Source organism: Somniosus microcephalus, chromosome 15 (assembly GCF_052327205.1).
Source record: "Somniosus microcephalus isolate GS21.2 chromosome 15, FLI_Smic_1.0, whole genome shotgun sequence".
Lineage (NCBI taxonomy): Eukaryota > Metazoa > Chordata > Chondrichthyes > Squaliformes > Somniosidae > Somniosus > Somniosus microcephalus.
The window spans coordinates 55,647,561-55,669,137 of NC_141001.1; the positions used below are offsets into that span (position 1 = coordinate 55,647,561).

Consider the following 21,577-nt stretch of genomic DNA (forward strand, 5'->3'; position numbering starts at 1 on the left):
TGGGTTCTTGCTTGGTTGGGGTCTTTTACATTGCTGGCAATCACTACATATAAGAATGGACACTGGGGTGAGCTACTGGAGGGTGCCTAGCCCCGGTGGAGCCATAAATAAGCACCTTCAGTTCAGGAGGAGCAATAAAAGAGAAAATTAGTAAAATGTATGTATTGAAAACAGTCACAAAGAGAGTGTGTAACTCTATACATCCAAAACTATTCTAAAGTTGTATACATACACTTAAACCTATACTAAACCTGTACACATATATGCAGACACAAACTCTAAGGTTGTATTCTCAAGTTGTACATCTAGGATTATTCTAAAGTTTCCAATCTACATCTATACAAAAGCTGTACATCTACATCTATTTGAGTGAATCTACATCTATTCTTTACAGTAAAACATGAAGATGCTGTCTGAAAATGACTAGGACCAACAAGAGGAAAAAGTTGATGAAAGACCACTGTTGACCTCTGTTTTTGAGGTTTATTATAGTGCTGTACCATTATGGCTCCTCCATCTTTCAGCTTTTTACTTTTAGCAACTGCAACAGGGAACTTTCAGAAGCAAAGGAGGATGACAAAAAAACGCAGAATAAGTTTCCTTCTCGGTTGCTACTTTTACATATGTTTGACACTGCATGCTTATCATGAGGTGAAGAATATGATCATATGATTCTAGTGCGCAAAGCATTGCTAGTTATAATGTTGCTTTTTGACAAATATCCAGCGATTGCTGCTGAATACCTGCCAAGTTTGTTAGACTTGGTCTTAGACTTGCTTACCATGTGGCTTCGGCGAGTACAGCCCTGGAGTCAGCATAAAAAGTGTCAGTACCCCTGGCATGGAAATTTCTCTTGTAGCTGGAAAAACAGCACCACTTGACAAATTGGCTGCCACCACTGTATCGCCATCCAAGTAACTGACCAGTGAGTAAGGACCCTTTCCCAGCACTGCAAGTAGAACAGAGATTCAGTTTCATTTAGAAAATTCAGGTATTGTAAATGTGAACTTCAACTGTACCTGTACAATTTCCGAACTGACTTGGCCCCATCAGTTTAATTTAGTATGTTAAAAATGACACTATAATCTGTCGCCTGTTCTGACTGCATTTGTTAATTTTTGCAGATCATCTATGATTATTATTATTCCTCTTTAAACTGTTCGTGCCTTCATTGAAGAATGAACAGGATTTAATTAACATTTGATTCTGCCACTTTTCAGTCTCTATTTTTCTCTGTTATTAATGGCATCTTTATTTTCCAAGATCCTTTGTGTATCACTTTGGTAGTTTGTTAATAAAGCTTTCTATGTTGGCTGCATCCAAACTTGATAGAAGCAGCATGGTCTACCACGTGAATCGTTTGGGTGCAGTTAATCCCTTTTAGCACAGTCATGAGGTGGAACATCTCATGTAATTGGGTGTACCTGTGAGATGGAAGGGAGGTGGAGCAGGGATAAGATGCTCCACTGTCCTTTCTATAATGCCAAGAACCAAACTTTGAAAAGGCTGCCCTGTTGAATTACTTTCTTGAAGATCCAAAGTGCAACACTATATCAGGTTATAAAAGTTAGAAATCAAGGTCACGGTGAATGAAATTCTATCTGCATCTACACAACAAATTATGAACTGCTTATAATTGCTCAATGTTGCTGTTATTTTTTTTGTTGAAAAAGTTACATAATTTATAAATAATGTAATTTCTCAGTCACCAGTTCACCTTAATAACCTTTTTTTTAAAGAAACGGTATCTGCATAATGAGATATTATACTATATTACTTTTCAAATGACTGATATAGTAAACACTTAGCCCCCTCTAGGGGCTCAGTCTTGTTGATAATCCAGTCGCTTCTCTGTATCCAGGCTTCAGTGTTGTGAGGCATGTTCTTCAAACTAATTTCTCTTTTTTCTCAGTTAGCTGCCTTATACTCTATAAACAGAGTAAGCAGCTGATGTACAATTAGGTATATTTTTCTCTGTGTGTAAATAACAATTCTTTTGCTGAACTGACCACTTAGTTAAAGAATTTCTCTTTAACTTTACAGCTGGCGGTATGGAAAATATACTATTTGTTCCAAAGTAGGCTGTAAAATTTTAGAGAAAGGATGGCCGGTTGTGAATTTTGTCCATTTCATGCTCAGTGTATGCTCCGTAAAAAAGTTTATGTTATATATCTTTTCAGTGGGGTTGTAAAATAAAGACATTGAATTGAAATAACTTGAGAGGACTTAACACATTCTTTAAATCAAATTTTGGCAAAGATCAGTTGTTTACGAAGCTTGCGGGTGTCACAACTAAATTTTAAGCATGGTCCAAAAGTGGTTCAGCATCCTAAGGAATCTACAATATTGATAGTTCCATTTGAAATGTAGAGAAGGCAAACTATAACATGAACCTGTACGTCAAGAACGTGCCAGTTATCTAATGACTACACAGTAAATTAACATGCTGGTGTTGAAATTCTGCCGTGTGATAGTAGGTACGGATGTGGTAACACATTTGTATAAATTCCTTTGCCTTCTACGTTAATGCAAAAGCATTTATTACTAATATTAAAAAGCATATTTCAACCCATCTGTCCAGCTCTTTTCAGCGCAAATATGTTGGACAGTCAGCTTCCATGTAGTCAATACTATAGTTTAGATTTCCTCGATTTGAGCAGTAAAAGCAGTAAGTTACTTTAAGATGAATGACAACTGTTTGTCCATCAGTATTATTCCATCTTTCGACATGACAAAAATGCAAGAAGCACATTTAATCAAAACACTGGAAAAACCTCAGATATTTAACTGTTCTGATTCACAGATTACCATCATAAAGTTGAATCTTACCTTTGTTATAATATTCACAATCATAGGCTGAAAGAAAGGGAAAAAACAGGTCACTAAAATTGAGCTTTAGTGCAGCCAAATTTCTAACAAATGAACATAGTTAAATTCCTTTTGAATATTTCCCCCCTTGCCATGCGTTTTCTCAAGCCGAGAGGACAGGTCGGCTACCTGTTCCCAGGTGTCTACCAAAGTTGCCTTTTAGTTAGCTAGCAGGGAAGCAGCCTGGGATAACCAGCTCATTAATGTTCTCCCTCTTTTTATATGAAAGTGTCTGCTATCCACTCAGAATCTCACAAAGAAGATAAAGTCCAGATTAGAAGCTCACCATGTAAGTGAATTGTATAAATTTAAAGTGATATATGGTTTTAAAAAATAGATGATTCAGAATAATACAGCACCAAATAATGATTCTTAAAATTAATTTTATTTTTGTCAATAGAAACATTAAGATAACAGATTTTTTTTTTTAAGAAAAGGGAATTGTAGCCGATATTTATGTTCAATATGAAATAGGTTTCTGATATTCGGTTACTTTAGGGTTAAAAATTATGGAACCAAAATGAACTCTGTTAATTTATAACATGCTGTTATCAGCAGGAGCACAGCATTCCATGACCACATGCAATGATGTAAAGGAGATGAACTCCATACATCTGATAGCATCAGAAGTACAACTTTTTTTGGGCTCTGTGTGGGAGGTGTAGAAAGCAAGTCCACTTTCCCATTGAGCCTCCAAAGAGCCCCACAATCACAAGCAGCATGCTGCAAAAGCAAAAAGAAAGGGGCAATGGCATTCACAGGTTGCAAGTCTCCACTTCAGCACCTCTCTGCTAAAGGGACAATGACACTCGGAGGGTGTAGGTCCCTGCTTCAGCATTGTTCTCCTGGTGCCCTAGGGGGAATCTAAAATTGCCTTCTATAGCTGCTATACTTACGGCAGATTGTGGGGGTTCTCCAATCAATTGCAACCCCATGTTGACAGCACATGTGAGCATATGCTAGCACACTGGTGCAGAAGCACTCACAGTCTCCACCTCGGTTACAGGCACATGTATCTGCCAAACAGTTGGAATAAAACCAGGTGACATCAACCTGAATAATAACAAAGACATAAGTGGTAAAACACAAGAGGATTGGGTCATTTACAAAATATGTTATTAAACAAGACTGGAAAGCCAGTTAATATAACAATATAATTTTTACCAACAAATTCAGATTTACTAACTTTTGGCTATGCTACCATTACTGGCTAGTTTCCACATATCAAGAAAAATGTTTTCCAAAAACCACAGAGTTGTCATAGATACGAGTTGAAAATACAAGATAATGATATATGCATTGACAATGAAAAACTGACTTGCTTTTATAGCATTCTTTTTAGCTTTCTGACCTAATTCCTTTGACCTTGATCCCCCTACCCAGTCAACTCCTGACCACCAAACTTTCCTTCTTGGTGCCCATTTAAGCTGATGCTGTCAATGGTTCCTTAGGCATTATCCCTCTCCACTTCAAAACCTCCATTATCACTCTCTCCTCAAAAAAACGCCCTCGGATCCTTCCATCCTCGCCAACAACTGATCCATGTATAAACTCCATTTTCTCTGAGGTCCTTGAAGAGGTTGTCACCTCCCAGCTTCATGCCCATCTATTTCAAAAACTGGCCGGAATTTTCCGTACCTGGGTGGGTCGGGCACGGGTGGTCGCTGTGGCAGGCCGTGATCCCGTTCCTGATTCCATGCCGCTCCTCAGATCGACTTTGCATTAATGGGGCCTATTAAGGCTGCCCTGCACGTGACCTGACCCTATTAAATGGTGCGGGTTTGATGATGTAATCGATGATGCGTTTGAAGGCTCATCTAGGAGTGTGCAGGCAGCACACTGCACAATTGTACTGCTGGAAAGAGTGCCAAATATGACTGCACTGAGACACAGGTTCTCCAATGACTCCCTCCATATGCTTGTGGAGGGAGTCAGAGATTGCAGGGAGGTCCTCTTCCCTTCTAAAGGGCGGAAGAGACCTCCCCAGGAGGCCAAAAGAGCCTGGCTCCAAATAGCAGAGGAGGAAAATGGCAGGGATGTGGTCAGGGAACCTGGGTGCAGTGCCGGAAACATTTTAATGACGTCATTAGATCAGGAAAGGTGAGTACAAAGGCACACTCAACTTCATCCTGCTGTGCCTCTCATCACATCCCCATCACTCTGCCTTCCCAACTCTGCCTTGCACGTCCACCCATCCCTCTCTACCTACATTGTCACATCCCCATCTGACTAGCCACCCCTCACACTCACCCTTATCCTAACGCAATCATACCAACTAACAACACACAAGGAGGCCACTTAGCTTTGGCACCCACTCCATCATAGTCTCCCTCTAAAGATGTAACCCATCCATTCCATCACTCTCACTCAACCTTCTCTTTTTTCCCTCCTTGCAGGAAAAGAGAGCCCAGAATAAGAGGAAGAGGGCGAGAACTGGAGGTGAAATGCCATCATTGGTTACCCTAACATCAGCAGAGGAGGCTACCTTCGAAGTTTCTGGAGTCGCCGAGCAGCCGAAGGTGGGAGACGGAGAGAAGGGGACATCTCAGCAACCTGGTGACAGAATTACATATCATACAGCTACATGGCATACATCAGTCACTCATATGGGGACTGATGTCATCAGCCACTGAATGGTCATCATGTGTGACGTGATAAAACTCACTACGCACTTGGTTTGAGCATAAAGCAAGGCTTTAATCAACTTGTTTCAGAACATGGAGGTCTAGTTGTACTTCACTAGTTCCTTGTCTTACAAAATGTCCCTGGTAAGCTGGGGCCGACGCCCGAGTATTTATACTCCTTGGACGGCGCCACCAGCTGGCCATCCAGCGTTATTTCACGAGTAGTTTCTTGATGAATGATGAGGTTTATAACAATGTGCATAATGGTATCTGTACCCATTCTTCATATGACATATCTAACTCATCTCTTTACTCTCCCACCGGTCCATCAAGAGCCTCCCCCCCACCCAACATCCTCACCCCACTGTCCAGGAGGAAGAGGAAGACGACTCCTCAGAGGAGCCTCCAGCCTCTGAGAGCGCACTGTCACCAGACATGAGCACACCCATCACCAGCGCAGATACGCACACCTCGGTGGGTGCCACACGAGATAGAGTAGTGGTGTCTCACAACTCACAAGTGAGCAAGAGCAGATGGTGGAGGCAGTGACAGTAGTGGAGACTCCTTGCCGGAGGGTGCAGGACCCCACCAGCTCTGCTCAGCTGCTTACAGCAGCTGAGCCTCGGGGACCATCCAGAAAGAGGGCATTCCTGTAGGTGCAGCAAGAAGTGCAGGAAGCTTTGACAGGTTTTGCGAGCGTGATGTCAGCAAATGTGCAGAGAATAAAGGAATCCATCTCCAACATGAACACCACTGTGTCGCAGGTGATGGCGACTGTAGGCTCTTCCATGGATAAGATGGCCACCTGCCTGGAGCAGCAATGTATGACTCACAGGAGCACATGGTCTCTATGGAGAATAGATGGCAGAGGCTCATAGACCTCCTCTCTAGGAAGGATGTCAACATAGATGTGGGTCCTCATGGCCCCACTGCTGTGCAGCAAGGTGCTCTCCAGCTCCTTGCTAGCAGGGAAGTGTGGGTGGCCCATGTGAGGGATGATGGTGAGAGGGGACATGCAAGTGGGGGCTCCTCTCAAAGCACTCACACTTCTCCCCCATTGCCACCCCCTCAGTCAGAGCCCCAGATGCCTCCTTGGATCGCACTGGCCGAATCTGTCCCTGCACAGTTGCAGGAGCAGCAGACTTTGGCGGGACCATCAGAGGCTCCAAAACCCGGAGGACATCCGCCAAAAGTGTCTACGCATTTGCAGCAGGGAAGTGAGCAGGCTGCCTCTACCTCTGCTGAAGCCACAGGGGTTGCACCTTGTAGAAGCATGCGTAAGAGTAAAATGAAACACAAGTAGATTCACAAGGGTAGCCACTTGGGTGTTTTGTTAAATGATTCTGTAAAGTTTCTGTTACTGTAATGTTACACATAAAAAAAATTTCTTTCACCACTTTCCGGTCATGGACAAATTTGTGTGCACCTTTGGAAGTAGCTTAGTGAGTTGGAGTGAATGGTGCAACATAACGTTAGCTCCAGCAATGGTGGTCAGTGTGAAAGGAATGACTTGGTCATTGTAGGGATGCTTTATGGTGTTGTTGTGGTATGGCAGCTATATGGGTCTAATGCATAAAGTTAAGTAAATCTGGCCATGATGAGCCCATCCCTGGCCTCCCGGGCAGCAATGTGCTCAGGTGCTGGTGGGATCTGGACCGCAGGTTTCTCCTGCCTCCTCATTCTCATCTTCCAGCTGATGCTCCTCCTCCTCCTCCTGCTCCTCTGAAGAGGCCATGCGCTCAGTGCCTTGCTCCTCATGCAGTGCTAATCCTCGCTGCTGCGCTATGTTGTGTGGCGCAGCAGACCACGATGATTCTGGAGACCCTGGCTGGTGCATACTGAAGGGCTCCTCCAGATCTGTCATGACATCTGAAGTGCATTTTCAGCATGCCTATTGTCTGCTCTATGGCACAACTGGTGGAAATGTGGCTTTCATTATAGCTCTGCTGGGCCTCAGTACTTGGCCTCCTCAAGGGTGTCATCAGCCACGTCTTCAGTCGATAGCCCTTGTCTCCAAGCAGCCAGCCGGAAAGTCTGTTTGGAGGATCGAAGAGCTGAGGTAGGGTGGACTTGCATAGGATGAAAGAGTCATGGCAGCTGCCAGGGAATTTGGTGCACACATGTATGATGGGTTTACTATGGTTGCAGATGAGCTGCACATTGAGGGAGTGGAAGCCCTTACAGTTGACAAACACTCCTGGGTGATGATGAGGTGTCCTGTTAGCCACATGTGTGCAGTCGATGATACCCTGCACCCGTGGGAAGCCAGCCGGAGTGGCAAAGCCGAGCACCCACTCGGTAACACTGGCTTCATCAGTGGCAAAGTTGATATAATTGGCTGACTTGTCAAACAGGGCATCGTTGACCTGTGTGATGCATCTGTAGGCGGCCGACTGAGATGCCGCAAATGTCTGCTGAAGATCCCTGGAAAGAGCCTGAGGCGAAGAAATTGAGGGCGCTGGTGACTTTGACAGCCACGGGTAAGGCGAGTCCGCCCGCTCCTCTGGGCTGCAGGTCTTGCTCCAGCAATGTGCAAATGTCTGCGACGACCTGGCGTGATAGGCTGAGCCTCCTTTGGCACTACTGCTCCATCCTGTTGAGGAAGCTCAACCTTTGGTTGCATACCCTGTGTTGGGGGCATCGCGTCCGGCATGGTGTAGCTCAGCACTGATGTCCTCTGTCCTGTGGAGCATCAGGGCATTGAGGAGAAGGTTGGTGGTGTTGTTGTTGGTGTTGCTGGTGTGCCTGGTGCTGCTGGTGTTGGGGCTCATTGTGGTCCAATTCCGAAGACCAAGGTGAGACAGTATAAATGGCACCCATGCTGATGGAATAGATAGCAGGTCAAGTAGAGATGACAGAAGCAATCTGTCAATGATGTGATAGGTTCTAACAATGAGGTGACACTGGATGGTGACTTTGCTGAAACACTTGCAACCTGTAGAAAGCTAAATCTGTGCTGGCAATGCAGTCAGCAACAGCTTCTGCCTGAGGAAAGTGATCAGCTGTGTGGTTGGAGTTTTTATTGTACTTTTCATGCTGTGCACTAATGAGCTGGATCAATGGCCACTCAATGTCCACCTCAAGCTCACAAATATGGTTCCCGAGCTGTGTGATTCCTGTGGTCATCCATTGAAATTTGAAAGGTAGGGTTAAAAAGATTCGTAATGATTTGAATTAAGTCGCCCGCCTCTGCCATTCGGGTCGCTGCCACACCGGCAATTGCGCCCGAGGGAAAGGCACGTGGGGGGCCAGATGATGTCGGATTCCCAACCCGCTGCAAGACATTTCACATTTACCACCTGACCCACCTCCAATCGCGCCCACACAGAACCCAGGGCTAAAAATTCAGTTTGGGGCGCCTAGCTCGCCTGGGCGCCGGAATTACCGCTGCGCGCGGAGCCACTTGCGCCATCGGGATATTCAGTTTTAGCGCCCCAAATGGAAGCCGGCCACTAAACAAGGCTTTCGGCGCCCCGCTTGGGGCGCTGAAACTGAATATCAGCGCGCAAAGTGCCGCAGCGCCACCCACTGCGGCACGGCAGGCTGCGGTACTGCAGGCCTTCCTCCCACTGTTAAGGGGGAGGTGCCTGCAACAGCGCGATCCCCGCTCGCGAGTGCCGGCAAATGAGCCCGGCACCAAGGAGAAGTGCCGGGCTCTCGGGAAACAGCCGGCAATGCCGCGGGGCTGGGGGTGTAGGAGGCCGGGGACGGAGGTGCGGGCAGGCGGCCGCCGAAAAAGCGGCCGGCCGCACCTCCACCTTAACTCGCCCCACTGCCGCCACAGGTAGGCCCCTGTGTACCGGTCGCTATTTGCGGCCGGCGCGGAAGAGGCGGGCGCGACCTAATATGGCGCTCGGGGCGGTAGCGGGGCGCTGCGCACACCGATGACGTCATCGGTGGCGGCGCAGCGCTACAGGCTAACGCTGCCATTAGCGCCCCGCTAAATATCGCGGTGGTTGTGGCCAGTGGCGCTAAAGCCTCTGAGTGGCCTCTTTGGGCGCAAACTGGTGGCGCAAGCAACTGAATTTCTAGGCCCCAGAAAATTCCGGCCACCATGTTTGAACCACCAAGTCATTTTTGCCCCTCTCCCAGCACCAGCAAGTCCCTAACAAAAGTCACAAATTACGTCCTGTTACTGTGAGCAGGCAGTCCTATTTCTCCGCAACCTCTCCCTTAGCATTCCCTTAGCAATCTTATAAACCTCTAAAATCATCTCTCCGACACATCACTTCTAGCCTGAATAGCCCAAGTCTCTCCAGCCTTTCCTCATAACTCAGACCTCTGACACTAGGGATTAGCCTTGTGGCTTTTCTCTGCACTAAATCTCTCTCTTGTTTTGTGGCAACCAGATCTAAACACAGTGCTCAAGATCTGACCAGAACACTGTACAGTTTAATCATGACTTCCTCTGAATTTTATTCTACTGTTTTGGCTGTGTAGTTCAACCCTTATTGCTTGCTGCTATGGATTGGTTGGACAGCCCACTCTCATATTTTGTTGAATTCATTCTGTAATTTTTGGGCTGCCTACTTTGATTCCACTGTCCCTCCTAGCTTGGTGAAATCTGCAAATTTGACCAATTTGCACCGAGTTTCTGATTGCAGGCATGCTACCAAAAGGAAGGAGGTGAACTTCACCTCTGTGACAACAACCAGGACCTGACTTTTCCTGATTCCCAAGAGGCAGCATGAAACATGGGACTCATTCCTACTGGTCCTCCAGTAGAGACCGGTGGAACACTGGGAAAGTGATATTAGAGGCTGCAGGTCTTTACCAAGTGCTGCTCTCTACTCAACAACAACATAAAAATGCATTTTGTCAGGAGCAAATAGGAGATACATAAAAGGAAAGTTGAGTTGTCTGAAATAACCAATGAAATGTGACATTCCTATCCTTTCAGTGCTGTAGTATCAATTATTAATGAGAATTCCATGCCACTTTTCCCTACTTTCTTGGAGTGAAAGGATCTGGGAAAACAGGACAGTATAATGGATAAACAGTAGAAGTGGGAGAAAAATATCAAGAATGCAAGAAATGTATTTATCCTATATACATTCCCATTATACGAGATCTGAGGCTAGAGTTGGTACTGTGGATAATAGCTGAGAGAAAAAGGCTGTTGTTTGGATCAGCACTTACCACTGGGTGGCAGGGCTCGAACACCTCACACAATAATATTCCACATTCCTTCTTAGCAAACGGCTCCCGCAGTGGGTTCATAGTGCATGGATTACGGATGTCAGGGCTGTTCGTACACTAGGAAAAATTAAGTAACTGATAAGAATTTACTAATGAGGTATACAAGATGTACTTGCAATTTTTTTTAAACTGGATTCGAACAGGAAATGCTACCCTGCTAAACCCAGGGAAACTGCTTTTAAAATTTCAAAGGGTATGAAAGAACTTTATGTTATAGATTTGATGGAGCCAATTCTAACTCACTCAGCTCAGCATAAACAGGGCGGTGGTGACCTCAAACTTGCAGCACTGACTTTACCACCACATTTACACTCACAGTCCGCCTGTTGCCAATCTTATGAAGGATCCTGAGAAGGACACACAGACATCACCTGCCCTGTTTCTCCCAATCCCTGTTTCTGGCAGGAGCATCATCATTACAATATGTAAATTGGGATCCTATGACATAGATGGGACACTGATTCAATTTTCAGACCAAACGATGGACCTACCTGTAGAGTGGGCAGTACAGGCAGGGAACAGGCCATTTAGAGTGCTATTTAAAGGGACACCCTCCTGAAAATCTTTGCATCAGCAGATCTACGTAGATACAAGCAGGTCTTGATTCACGGGATAATTTTAACCTAGCCCATCTATTTTACACCCACCTGATTTTACACTCCATTAAAGTAAAATTGGGTGGGGGGCAAAATGGACAGCCGACCCGATCTCGTCGGTTTCCCATCAGGGTGGTCAGGTTAAAATTACTCCCAGTGTCAGGATTTTGTGTGCAGCAGACTTTTTCATTGCTTTTAACATTTAGGGAGGCTGAGAGACTCTGGAAAATGGAAGTGGTTTTAGCAACTCCCTTCTGGTTGGAGGAGGAAGAGCAGCAGCAGCAACAGTTGAAGAGATCACAGGGCTACAGATCCAAGGTGATATACCTACAGTTTAATGAGGAGCAGTGTTTGAGGAGTCTGTCTTTCAGCAGAGAGGATGACACTGGTCTGTGCTGTTTGCAACAGCAAGACCTTCAACCAATCCACGCAGATGGACATGCCTTGCCTGTCCGCAGAGATTACCACAACCCCAAATTTCTATGCGTCAGGATCATTCCAGGCTGTAGCTATGTGACATGGCAAATATCAGCCAGTCTGTGGTACACTCCTGAGTAAAATAGGTGATGGACATACTGTACAGCAAGGTCAATAACTTCATTTCCTTCCACATAGACAATAGGAGCAGGCTGTTGGCTTTGTAGCCATAGCAGCTTTCCTCCAGGTGCAGGAAATAATCAGCTGCATACATGTACCATCAGAGTACCTACCCATGAATTGAAAGGGGTTTCATTCACTAAATGCACAGCTGGTAAGTGATCATACAATGTACATCATGCAGGTCTGTGCACGTGTCCCGGGGAATGCCTAATGATTCTATCCTACAGCAATTGTCCATCCCCCCCCTCTTTGAGCAGGAGCACCCAGTGCACTGGTGCCTACTTGGGGAGAAGGGATATCCTCTCACCACCTGGCTTCTGAAGTCGTTGAGAAGCCCTCACTCATTGACAGAAGCAAGAAGCAACTGGAGCCATGGCAACACAAAAGCCATTATTGAACAAGTCATTGGCGTCCTAAAGCAATCCTTCCAGTGCCTGGACAGATCTGGGGGATTCCTTCAATACATCACCCATAGTCGCTCACACAGCGGACCGCTCTGATTCGTTGAAACAACTGTCGCTCACACAGCGGACCGCTCTGATTCGTTGAAACAACTGTCGCTCACACAGCGGACCGCTCTGATTCGTTGAAACAACTGTCGCTCACACAGTGGACCGCTCTGATTCGTTGAAGTAACTGTCGCTCACACAGCGGACCGCTCTGATTCGTTGAAGCAACTGTCGCTCACACAGCGGACCGCTCTGATTCGTTGAAGCAACTGTCGCTCACACAGCGGACCGCTCTGATTCGTTGAAGCAACTGTCACTCACACAGTCGGCCACTCCGATCGCTTGATATATAAACACACACTGATATATAAATACACACGGATAGATTCACCAGTCATGCCACCCTCCAAAGATGAACTTTCAATGTTGGCTCAGCAGCTACTACAGAATTACTCCGCACACAAAGTCAAATTTTCAAGAGGTGCTATTTTCAAGAACTGCCCAGTGTTCAACTAGAGGAAATTTTACTAATCCGTGAGTTAATGTAAGTCAAGCAGTCTGAAAGCAAAAAAGTAGCCTTGGGGGACAAGAAGTAGTGGAGAGGTAAATCTGAATGTCATCAGCATACAAAGGGAAAATGACCCCTTGCCTGTACGAATGAGAAAAAGTAGGGGGTCAAGAATAGGTGCTTAGGTGCATAGATGCATTTAAGTGGAAGCTAGATAAGTACATGGGGGTGCAAGGAATAGAAGGATATGTTGATAGGGTGAGATGAAGTGAAGTGGGAGGAGCTTTGTGTGGAGCATAAACACTGGGCTGTTGGGCTGTTGGGCTGAATGGCCTGCTTCTGAGCTGTAAAATTCTATGTAACTCCAAAAGTGAATGTGTTAGGGTGGGAAAGAAGCAGAGGTGGGAAGAGAAGACATTGTTGGAGATACCCCTCCCAATGCAGTCAGTTTAAGAGTAGCACCATGCAAGTGCAGTCCTATGGATCAAAGGAGGATGTTGTAGTCAGTGTGGAGATGTCAAGGAGAGATAATGTACCATAGTTGCAGTTACAGAGGACATCTTTAAGAAACCTTTCCATCTGGATAGCTGTGTATATACATATATATATTATCTGTAAATCACCCTAAATTGGGATCATAATCACGCTGGTTATCATCCCAAAGAGAGTCTCTGCTCATCAGCTCTTCTTGTGCTGCAGTTTATGTGGAGGTGGTTTTTGTGGCGCTCCATTGGTTGTTACAATTCCCAATTTATAAAACTTACAGTGCAGATGCTAATATGAATGCTAGTCCTGGTTTGGTATTATCAGTAGAATTAGTGAAGTGTTGCATGTTTTGTTATATTTGTAATTAAGGAGGGACCATGAGTTGAAAGTTCTGTAAAAATAATGAGCTGCTGCTGTCTTTCGCAACTGCTTTTCTGTTATTTTTAACACCCCTGTTCTGTAATTTATAGTCTAAACCATGGTGTGATAGTGCTTATTCTTCCACTAGGTGGCCATTCATTTTGTGTGAACATGGACAGCGAGTATCAACAGATTATTCAATTGTCAGGAGGCATCAATCCTGAACCTCACCCAGCATCCAGACACATGCCCTTTCCCACAATCCAATTGAGCCAGGGGTGAGCTGGGTGCTTTAATTTCTCTAATAGTTATTTACCTCCACAGCTGTCCAGCTATTCCCAAACTCTTGTGGATTTGGTGATTCCATGTGATCCGGAGTCCTCATTTCATTGGCTGTTTTCATGTCAAAATTTCCACACAGCCCAGAAAGTTTACCCTGCAGAAAAGTGAAAAGGCACAACATAAATATCACTGCTTACACATTTATGTAATCCACAAATATTATTGATTATTGGCTCCTCTTTTTTTTGGAATGATCCAGTTGTAGCAGTACCACCGAGTGTCTCTTACTTACTGTGCTGCCTTCCTTTAGGAATTTATGTTAGTTTCAAGTTAATTCAGGGGTTTGAGTAATTTGGGTCGATTTCCATTGTGTGCCGCCACCTAGTGGATATTTGGTACCTAGCAAGTGCAGTAAAGTGCAGTAAAGTGAACTACTGTATAGCACAAGGCCTGCAGCTCGACACATGGTCTGGCAGTTATTTTCTTGTTACACTCCGGCCTTGGACACTATTTGTCTGTAAGTACTTGAGAATGTTATAGATGATTAGTGTACACTATATTTTGCAGAAAATGTTTAGTTTGTAACCTTTCTCTGTAAGCAAACCTGCACAGCTAGCCGTGAAGTGCTCGCTCTCTGCATCTAGCTGGTTAACTTGTAGCTGTATTTTGATGCACTATGTACAGGGCTAATTTAAAGAGAATGCCTTTCAGTTTGCTAAATGTATATTCACAGTAAGCTGTGTTTCCACGTGTTTTGGTAAGTTACATGCCAAATGTACTGTGTTGCTCAGGCTTACCTAAATTTGTGTATGCATATCAGTTATGTGCTTGTGTACTAATGTATGCTTCCATTTCTGTATTGTATTTCAGTTTCACAATAAGAATCTTTCAGTAAAGTTTACAAGAAAAGTCAAGCCTTGTGATTTTTATGGGAAGATATCAAGTTGTTAGCTACCTGTCTAGCTCTGCATAGGAATGCGCTGCAAGGGCAGAAAACTTACTGTACATAATTCCCTTTAACTATGTTTGTATAGAGTTTGCATGCACGGGGCGTTGCCCCTTTAAGAACGTGTACGGGGCGTTGCCCCTTTAAGAACGCGACATAATGCGATGACGTCACGCCGCACATCACGTGACCGCCCCAAGCGCGGGAAAACGCGATGATGTCATGACGCAATCCACGGGACTGCCTACTCCGTCCTCGTGGCATCCCCGTTCGGGTAAGACCTGTTCCACGGCTCTCCTGCATCGATCCTTGTTGTTTTCTGTACTTCGTCAAATCCTTCATTAAAGACCTGTTGGATTGTTTCTCCTGAGTCGACCTCAGTGATTTGGTTAGGAATAGTGACCCAACGACGTGAGGACGGGAATTCATCAGTACCTACATTGGTGACCCCGTCTCCATGAATGTTTTTCACGGAAGAAGCGCACAGCCTGAACCCCGTCTCTGTGAACGGTTTCACAGAAGAAGAGCACGCTGAACAACATCCGCCGAACAACAACCGACGAACAACAACCGACGAACAACAACCGACAAACACCAATTCCTACATTGGTGACCCCGAGTTTTGTGAACGTTTTTCACAAACGAAGCACGCCAAGGAAGCACCAGCCATTTCGCTGTCGCTACCGCAATTCAGGGAGCAACAACCGCCCTCGTGCTTTATTCTGGTAGAAGCCCCGTTCGCCCTGTGCAACATCGAGGCGGCGCAGACCACGTACCTGTATACGGTCTCCGTACTCGACTGCTCTACCGCCGCTCGGATCGTCCGCCTTCTCGACATCTCCCAATGGAACAGCAAGTATGAAACCCCTCAAGGCGCGGGTTCTGCAGGTTTTCGGGCCCACAAGATCGGAGCGCGCCCCCGCGGAGATGCCACGAGGACTCAGTCATCGCAAACCACGCCTCGCAACCCACGAGGACTCGTCCCTTGCAACCCACGAGGACTCGCTCCTCACGAACCATGAGGACGCACTCCTCGCGACCCACGAGGACCCATCCCTCGCGGACCACGAGGACCCATCCCTTGCAAACCACGAGGACTCATCCCTCGCGAAACACGAAGACTCACATTCCCCGCCAATGACACACCAGCCCGTCAGCCTGCTGGTTGTGTTTTCTACCACGCTTTTTGGCGCGAAGGCGCAACGTTGCCGCCCTCCCTACAGTTGTCCCCAATTGCACCAATCAACAACTGACGCAACCGCTGAGGAACGTGTCTACGGGTATCCCACGGCCGCGATCGGCCACGCGGGACTATTGCTGACCATCTCTCATCACTGATCAATGCAGCAACTGTTAACTCGCTTCGGTGTTACCGTTGTAACACTACGTCGCGCACCATCTCCGGTGCGTTTTCGACTTGCGATGAGTTCGCTCACCTGCTCGGCGAGTTCCTCGACCGACAAGACCCATGTTAATTTCCTCCTAGATCGCCCGTTTTGGCATTCCCACCGATATTTTGTTCAAATGGGGACTTCCTAACAATGCTGACAGAGCATTGGTCCGCATCTACCCAGTCTGCCAGTCATTAAAAGGCGGCCAGATTTTTCGCACCGGCGCCCATTTCGATCCACGGGCTGCAGAGGTCACATGTTTCTACGGTCCTTCACAAGGTTGAATACGTTTTATTCACCACGATGCACATAAGGATCCGCTCACGACCAGCACATTTAGACCTCCACCGCCCCGTCGGAACAGCACAACCGCCGCGATCAGGTCGGACACCCATCGGCATTACGGCAGCCCAAGTGCGACCGCCAGCCGCCCAGCAGCCTCCGCCTCGACACTACCGGAGTCCTTCGGACAGGCTCGTTAGACCACTTCACCATTTGACTTTGTCCGTTAAAGCGAATTCTGGGAGGGCGTATGTAGCGGCACCACCGAGTGTCTCTTACTTACTGTACATAATTCCCTTTAACTATGTTTGTATAGAGTTTGCATGCACGGGGCGTTGCCCCTTTAAGAACGCGACCTAACGTGATGACGTCACGTCGCACATCACGTGACTGCCCTAAGCGCGGGCAAACGCGATGACGCCACGTTGCACATCACGTGACCGCCCTAAGCGCGGGCAAATGCGATGACGTCACGTCGCACATCACGTGACCGCCCCAAGCGCGGGCAAACGCGATGACGTCACGTCGCACATCACGTGACCGCCCCAAGCGCGGGCAAACGCGATGACGTTATGCCGCACATCATGTGACCGCCCCAAGCGCGGGAAAACACGATGACGTCACGACGCAATCCACGGGACTGCCTACTCAGTCCTCGTGGCGTCCCCGTTCGGGTAAGACCTGTTTCACGGCTCTCCTGCATTGATCGTTGTTGTTTTCTGTACTTTGTCAAATCCTTCATTAAAGACCTGTTGGATTGTTTCTCCTGAGTCGACCTCAGTGATTTGGTTAGGAATACGCCTATTCCTACACAGTAGCTTTTATGCTATGGTAGATGATGAGAGGCCTAAGCAGAGTAGTTAATTAAGCAAAGATCCCCCATACCAGAATAAATTCTTGCTAATTTATTCTGCTGCCTTGCTGGAGAGAGGTGAAACTACTCCCTCTAAGTGCTCTCCTTCAAGAAGTTAGAATCAGTTCTTCTATCCAAATCTTTTACCAGTAATTGATTATGCTGGCCAGCTATTTTCAATCCTAAAGTTTACTCAACCATACCTTAAATATAAAATAACATTAGGGATGTTATAAGGCTATAATCTTCCAGGGGTTTAGAAATTGCTGTGAGGGGCCATGAAAGTGAAACTTGAGGTAATAAATGTTATTCGCACCCGGAGGTACAAAAGAAAACTGCCAATTCTGGAAATAATGAAGGGCCCAACTGAAATATTTTTTTCCAGTATTATTTGTTTTATTTATTTCCTGAGATGGGCATAATGGAATGTTTTTTTTAAATTCTGTATATCTTGTACCCAATTTACTGAAGTATGGTTTTTTAATTTTGTTGAGAGGTTAGTCATGGGTAATCTGGCTGAGGACATAACAGTGAGCAGCAACTGGCTTCAGGGAACGAGGTTTAGCAGTAGGCTCACTGCACAGCACAGAAGTGGATTTAGTTCACTGCATTGTGATATCCTAACTGACCTAATATGATGTCTGTCTTATAAGTATACTAGCTGGAGTGCCCGGCGGTGCCGAGGCTTTTTCGAGGGCATGTTGTTGTTGGAAGAGAGAGAGAGAGAGCGACTGGGGGGGGGGGGGGAGAACAGAGAGAGAGAGAGCGCGACTGGGGGGGAAGAGAGAGAGCGACTGGGGGGGAGAGAGAGAGCGACTGGGGGGAAGAGAGAGAGCGGGTGGGGGGAAGAGAGAGAGCGGGTGGGGGGAAGAGAGAGAGCGGGTGGGGGGAAGGGAGGGCGGGGGGGGAAGGGGCGGGGGGAAGGGAGGGGGGAAGGGAAAGGGAGGGGGGGAAAGGGAGTGACGGGGGAGAAGGGGGGGTGGGGGGGAGAAGGGGGGGGCGGGAAGGGGAAGGGGGGGCGGGGGCGGGGCGGAAAGGGGCGGGGGGGCCCAGGCCGAGAGCCCCGCTCTCCGAGCTCCGCCCCCCCGGCCGAGAGCCCCGCCCCCCCCCGGCCGAGCCCGATTGCGGCTCTGAGAGACGGCCGGCGGCCGAGCCCCGCCCCCCCCCCCGGCCGAGCCCGATTGCGGCTCTGAGAGACGGCCGGCGGCCGAGCCCCGCCCCCCCCGGCCGAGCCCGATTGCGGCTCTGAGAGACGGCCGGCGGCCGAGCCCCGCCCCCCCCGCCGAGCGCGGAACAGAGACGCCGCGTCTCACCTACTCCTGCTGCGCGCGCACCCTGACCCTCGTGGCTGACGCCGTTGCCCTGGGTAACGTGACACGGCGGGGGGGGGGGGGCGGGGGGGGGGAAGGTGAGGAGCTTAGCAGAAGCGCAATCACCTAGCTCGGGCCTGGCTGGGCAAGAAAGGCGCAGGCTTTGAGGCCTAAGAAAAAAACGGGGAAAGGTAGGAAAAAGAATGTTCAGGTTAGGTTTACAAATGAGTGATTTTTTTAAAAACAATTTAATAAATGCAATTTTATTTTGGTGGAAATGTATATTTGAAAAGAAAGACGCAGAAAGCAGGAAAAAGAATGGAAGCAAGATGGCGGCGACTCACCTCGGTTCAGAACGATAAGGCCCGCCCACACACGCACCGATTGGTCGACCGTCAGGTCACCAAAGTGTAGGATTGGTTAATCGTCCCGTCACTCGACCGTAGGAGGGCCCGGCCGCACGCGGCAGCAAGCCGCTGTACGATTGGTCGACCTCGAGGTCACTCTGTCGCTAATGAGCGGATAATGAGATGCTAATGAGCGGAATGATGAAGGTTTTTGGGATACCCCGGGCGCGATTTTAGCCCGGCCGAAACGTAAATACGCTTAAAACCGTCTCGGAAGCGTAAGCTTTCTTTGGAGGTAATGCGCGCGTAGGTATGCCCTGTAACTTTCGAGCGCATAGCCCGCCAGATGCACAGGCGATGACAGACAGAATGACAGAAGTACCGATTTATATATATAGATTAAATGAAATGTTTGTGTTTCCTGATGGGTTAATGGGCAGAGGTAGATCAGGTCACAGTACAACACCCACGGGGCAAAATTGGGTCGCGCCCCCTTTGGGGCGCTAACTTTGCCAGGGCGTTACTTTTAGCGTCCTGAAAAAGTTAGCACCCCCGGGCCAGAAATTTACTGGTAGTGCCCCAAGAGGGAGGCGGGGCGCTACTGGAAGTGCCCCAGCTCCCTCTTGAGGTGCTAATGGGAGGCGCAAATCAACCGACCAGTCTCTGCTGAGTTGGTTGATCTCAGTCAGAACAGAAAAAGGATTTCCACAATTGACTTCAGCATCACTTAGCCAGTGAGGGAAAAATCATCCAGGGCTCTTGGGCCTGATTACTATCCAATGAACCTTGCTGTAAAGTATGGGGTAGATAATCGTCTTCATTGCAGGAGTAGATTGCCCGTCCGTTATAGGACCCGCCTGATTTTCAGGCCATTGATTTCAGGCGGGTTACACAATAGGGAGGCAATCTGCTCTGCCAGATTACTGCCCAGGTGTAGCAGATGACTATCTACCTCTATGTATGTATATTAAGCGAGAAACAATCAGGTTTGGTGGTGATGCCTCCATGGTCAAACAGCTCACCAACACTCATTGTTTACGCTCACGCATAAAGAATGGCCACTTGGGTTATGTACCAGAGGGCATCCTGTGCCTGTGGACACTGACCCCAACATAAGTCGATGCTTCATGAGAGCAAGAGAAAAAAGTTGAATCGGTAGTAAAATATACACATCAGTTTTGTTGATTGCTTTGTGGTACACAAATGTGGACTAGCTGATTGCTGTTGAGTACAAGTCATGTTGTACAGGATCTTACACCAAATGTGAATATACAATCTTCACGAGAAGAAGTTTAACATTTAAAATTTTACATATAATGCCCCTTACCTGCCATTTAGGTCCAACCTGCACGTGTGTTGTCGTCCTTCGGTCCCATAGTATAGTAATTTCTTCAGCAGGGAAATGTATCACAGTAAAAATACCTGCTTTCCATATGTGTCCAATCTGCTGCGTGTCCATGACACTGGAGGGACTCTGAGAAGATTAGTAACAGTTACTTGATGAAAGGTGCTAAGCAAAACACATAATTTAAATTAGATATGATTGGCCGCCAATGAAAATTGGTCAGACAGGCAGTTAACAGTTGGTGCCACTGGTAAGCAAATTATTTTGTTTAATACTATGTACATTCATTCCATAAAATATTTTGACACAATTTTAAAATTTTAAACAATTATATTAATTAAAACATAATTCTAGTGACTATGAAATTGCCTGTGATAAGAGCTAAGTGGAAAAAAAAACTATTTTAAGTAGGCAGATCTTTGGCAAATCATTAAACGCAGCGGGCACAAACCGTTTCATCTTGTTTTTCTGCTGTGCTACTTACCACGTTCCCACTGTCATCATCAAAAGCCAAGAAAGTATGGCCAACTGAGATAGACAGAGCCTTCCTACAAATGGTGCCACTCCCATAGCAGTCAATATTTTCAGCAATGATAGACAGACTTAAAGTCCCTAGACTCTGCCAGAAGAAAAGTTGTTTGTTAATATATGTATTTAGAGATGTGCGTCATCTACTGTGATTTCATTTACACATCAAGCACAAGTTTTCTTGTTTACTGGTTTCAGAATTTGCACAATGAATGAGGTACTTTAAAGGGTCTTTATCTGATGGTGTCACAGTGCTCTGATATCCTAGTGTGGTGTGTCACAGATTGGTAAGAACATAAGAACCAGAATAGGCCATTCATAGAAACTGCCTTGCTCCCTCATCCAGGTCCTTTCCTTATCCCATCATTTTCATCTTTTCCTGCCATAGTCCCATGTCTTGCTAAGCAATGGAATGTAATGGCCCTGAATTTGTGGTCGGAGGCTTCCCGCGAGGAAATGCCTCTGATCCGCAGATAAAATGCCCGTGTACCTGGTGGTCCGGGAGGTATGGAGATTTGTGGTCCTGGGCCTCTCTGGGTACCCGTGGGTAGAAGCTCACATATCTCAGGGGTGCATGTGGTTTGCAAGCACCCTGGGATCACG

General features: G+C 46.9%; 1 protein-coding gene across 1 annotated transcript in view; it reads right to left on the reverse strand.

Annotated features, from left to right (window-relative positions):
* Positions 1-21,577, reverse strand: part of otog (otogelin) — a 332,167-nt gene that overhangs the window by 157,228 nt on the left and 153,362 nt on the right. The window contains exons 22-28 of the mRNA XM_086008512.1: positions 20,931-21,065; positions 20,429-20,575; positions 14,007-14,126; positions 10,632-10,748; positions 3,765-3,921; positions 2,830-2,856; positions 782-949 (exon numbers count right to left, since the gene is read on the reverse strand). Of these exons, the coding sequence (XP_085864638.1) occupies positions 782-949; positions 2,830-2,856; positions 3,765-3,921; positions 10,632-10,748; positions 14,007-14,126; positions 20,429-20,575; positions 20,931-21,065 (871 nt within the window). The remainder of the gene's footprint in view (positions 1-781; positions 950-2,829; positions 2,857-3,764; positions 3,922-10,631; positions 10,749-14,006; positions 14,127-20,428; positions 20,576-20,930; positions 21,066-21,577) is intronic.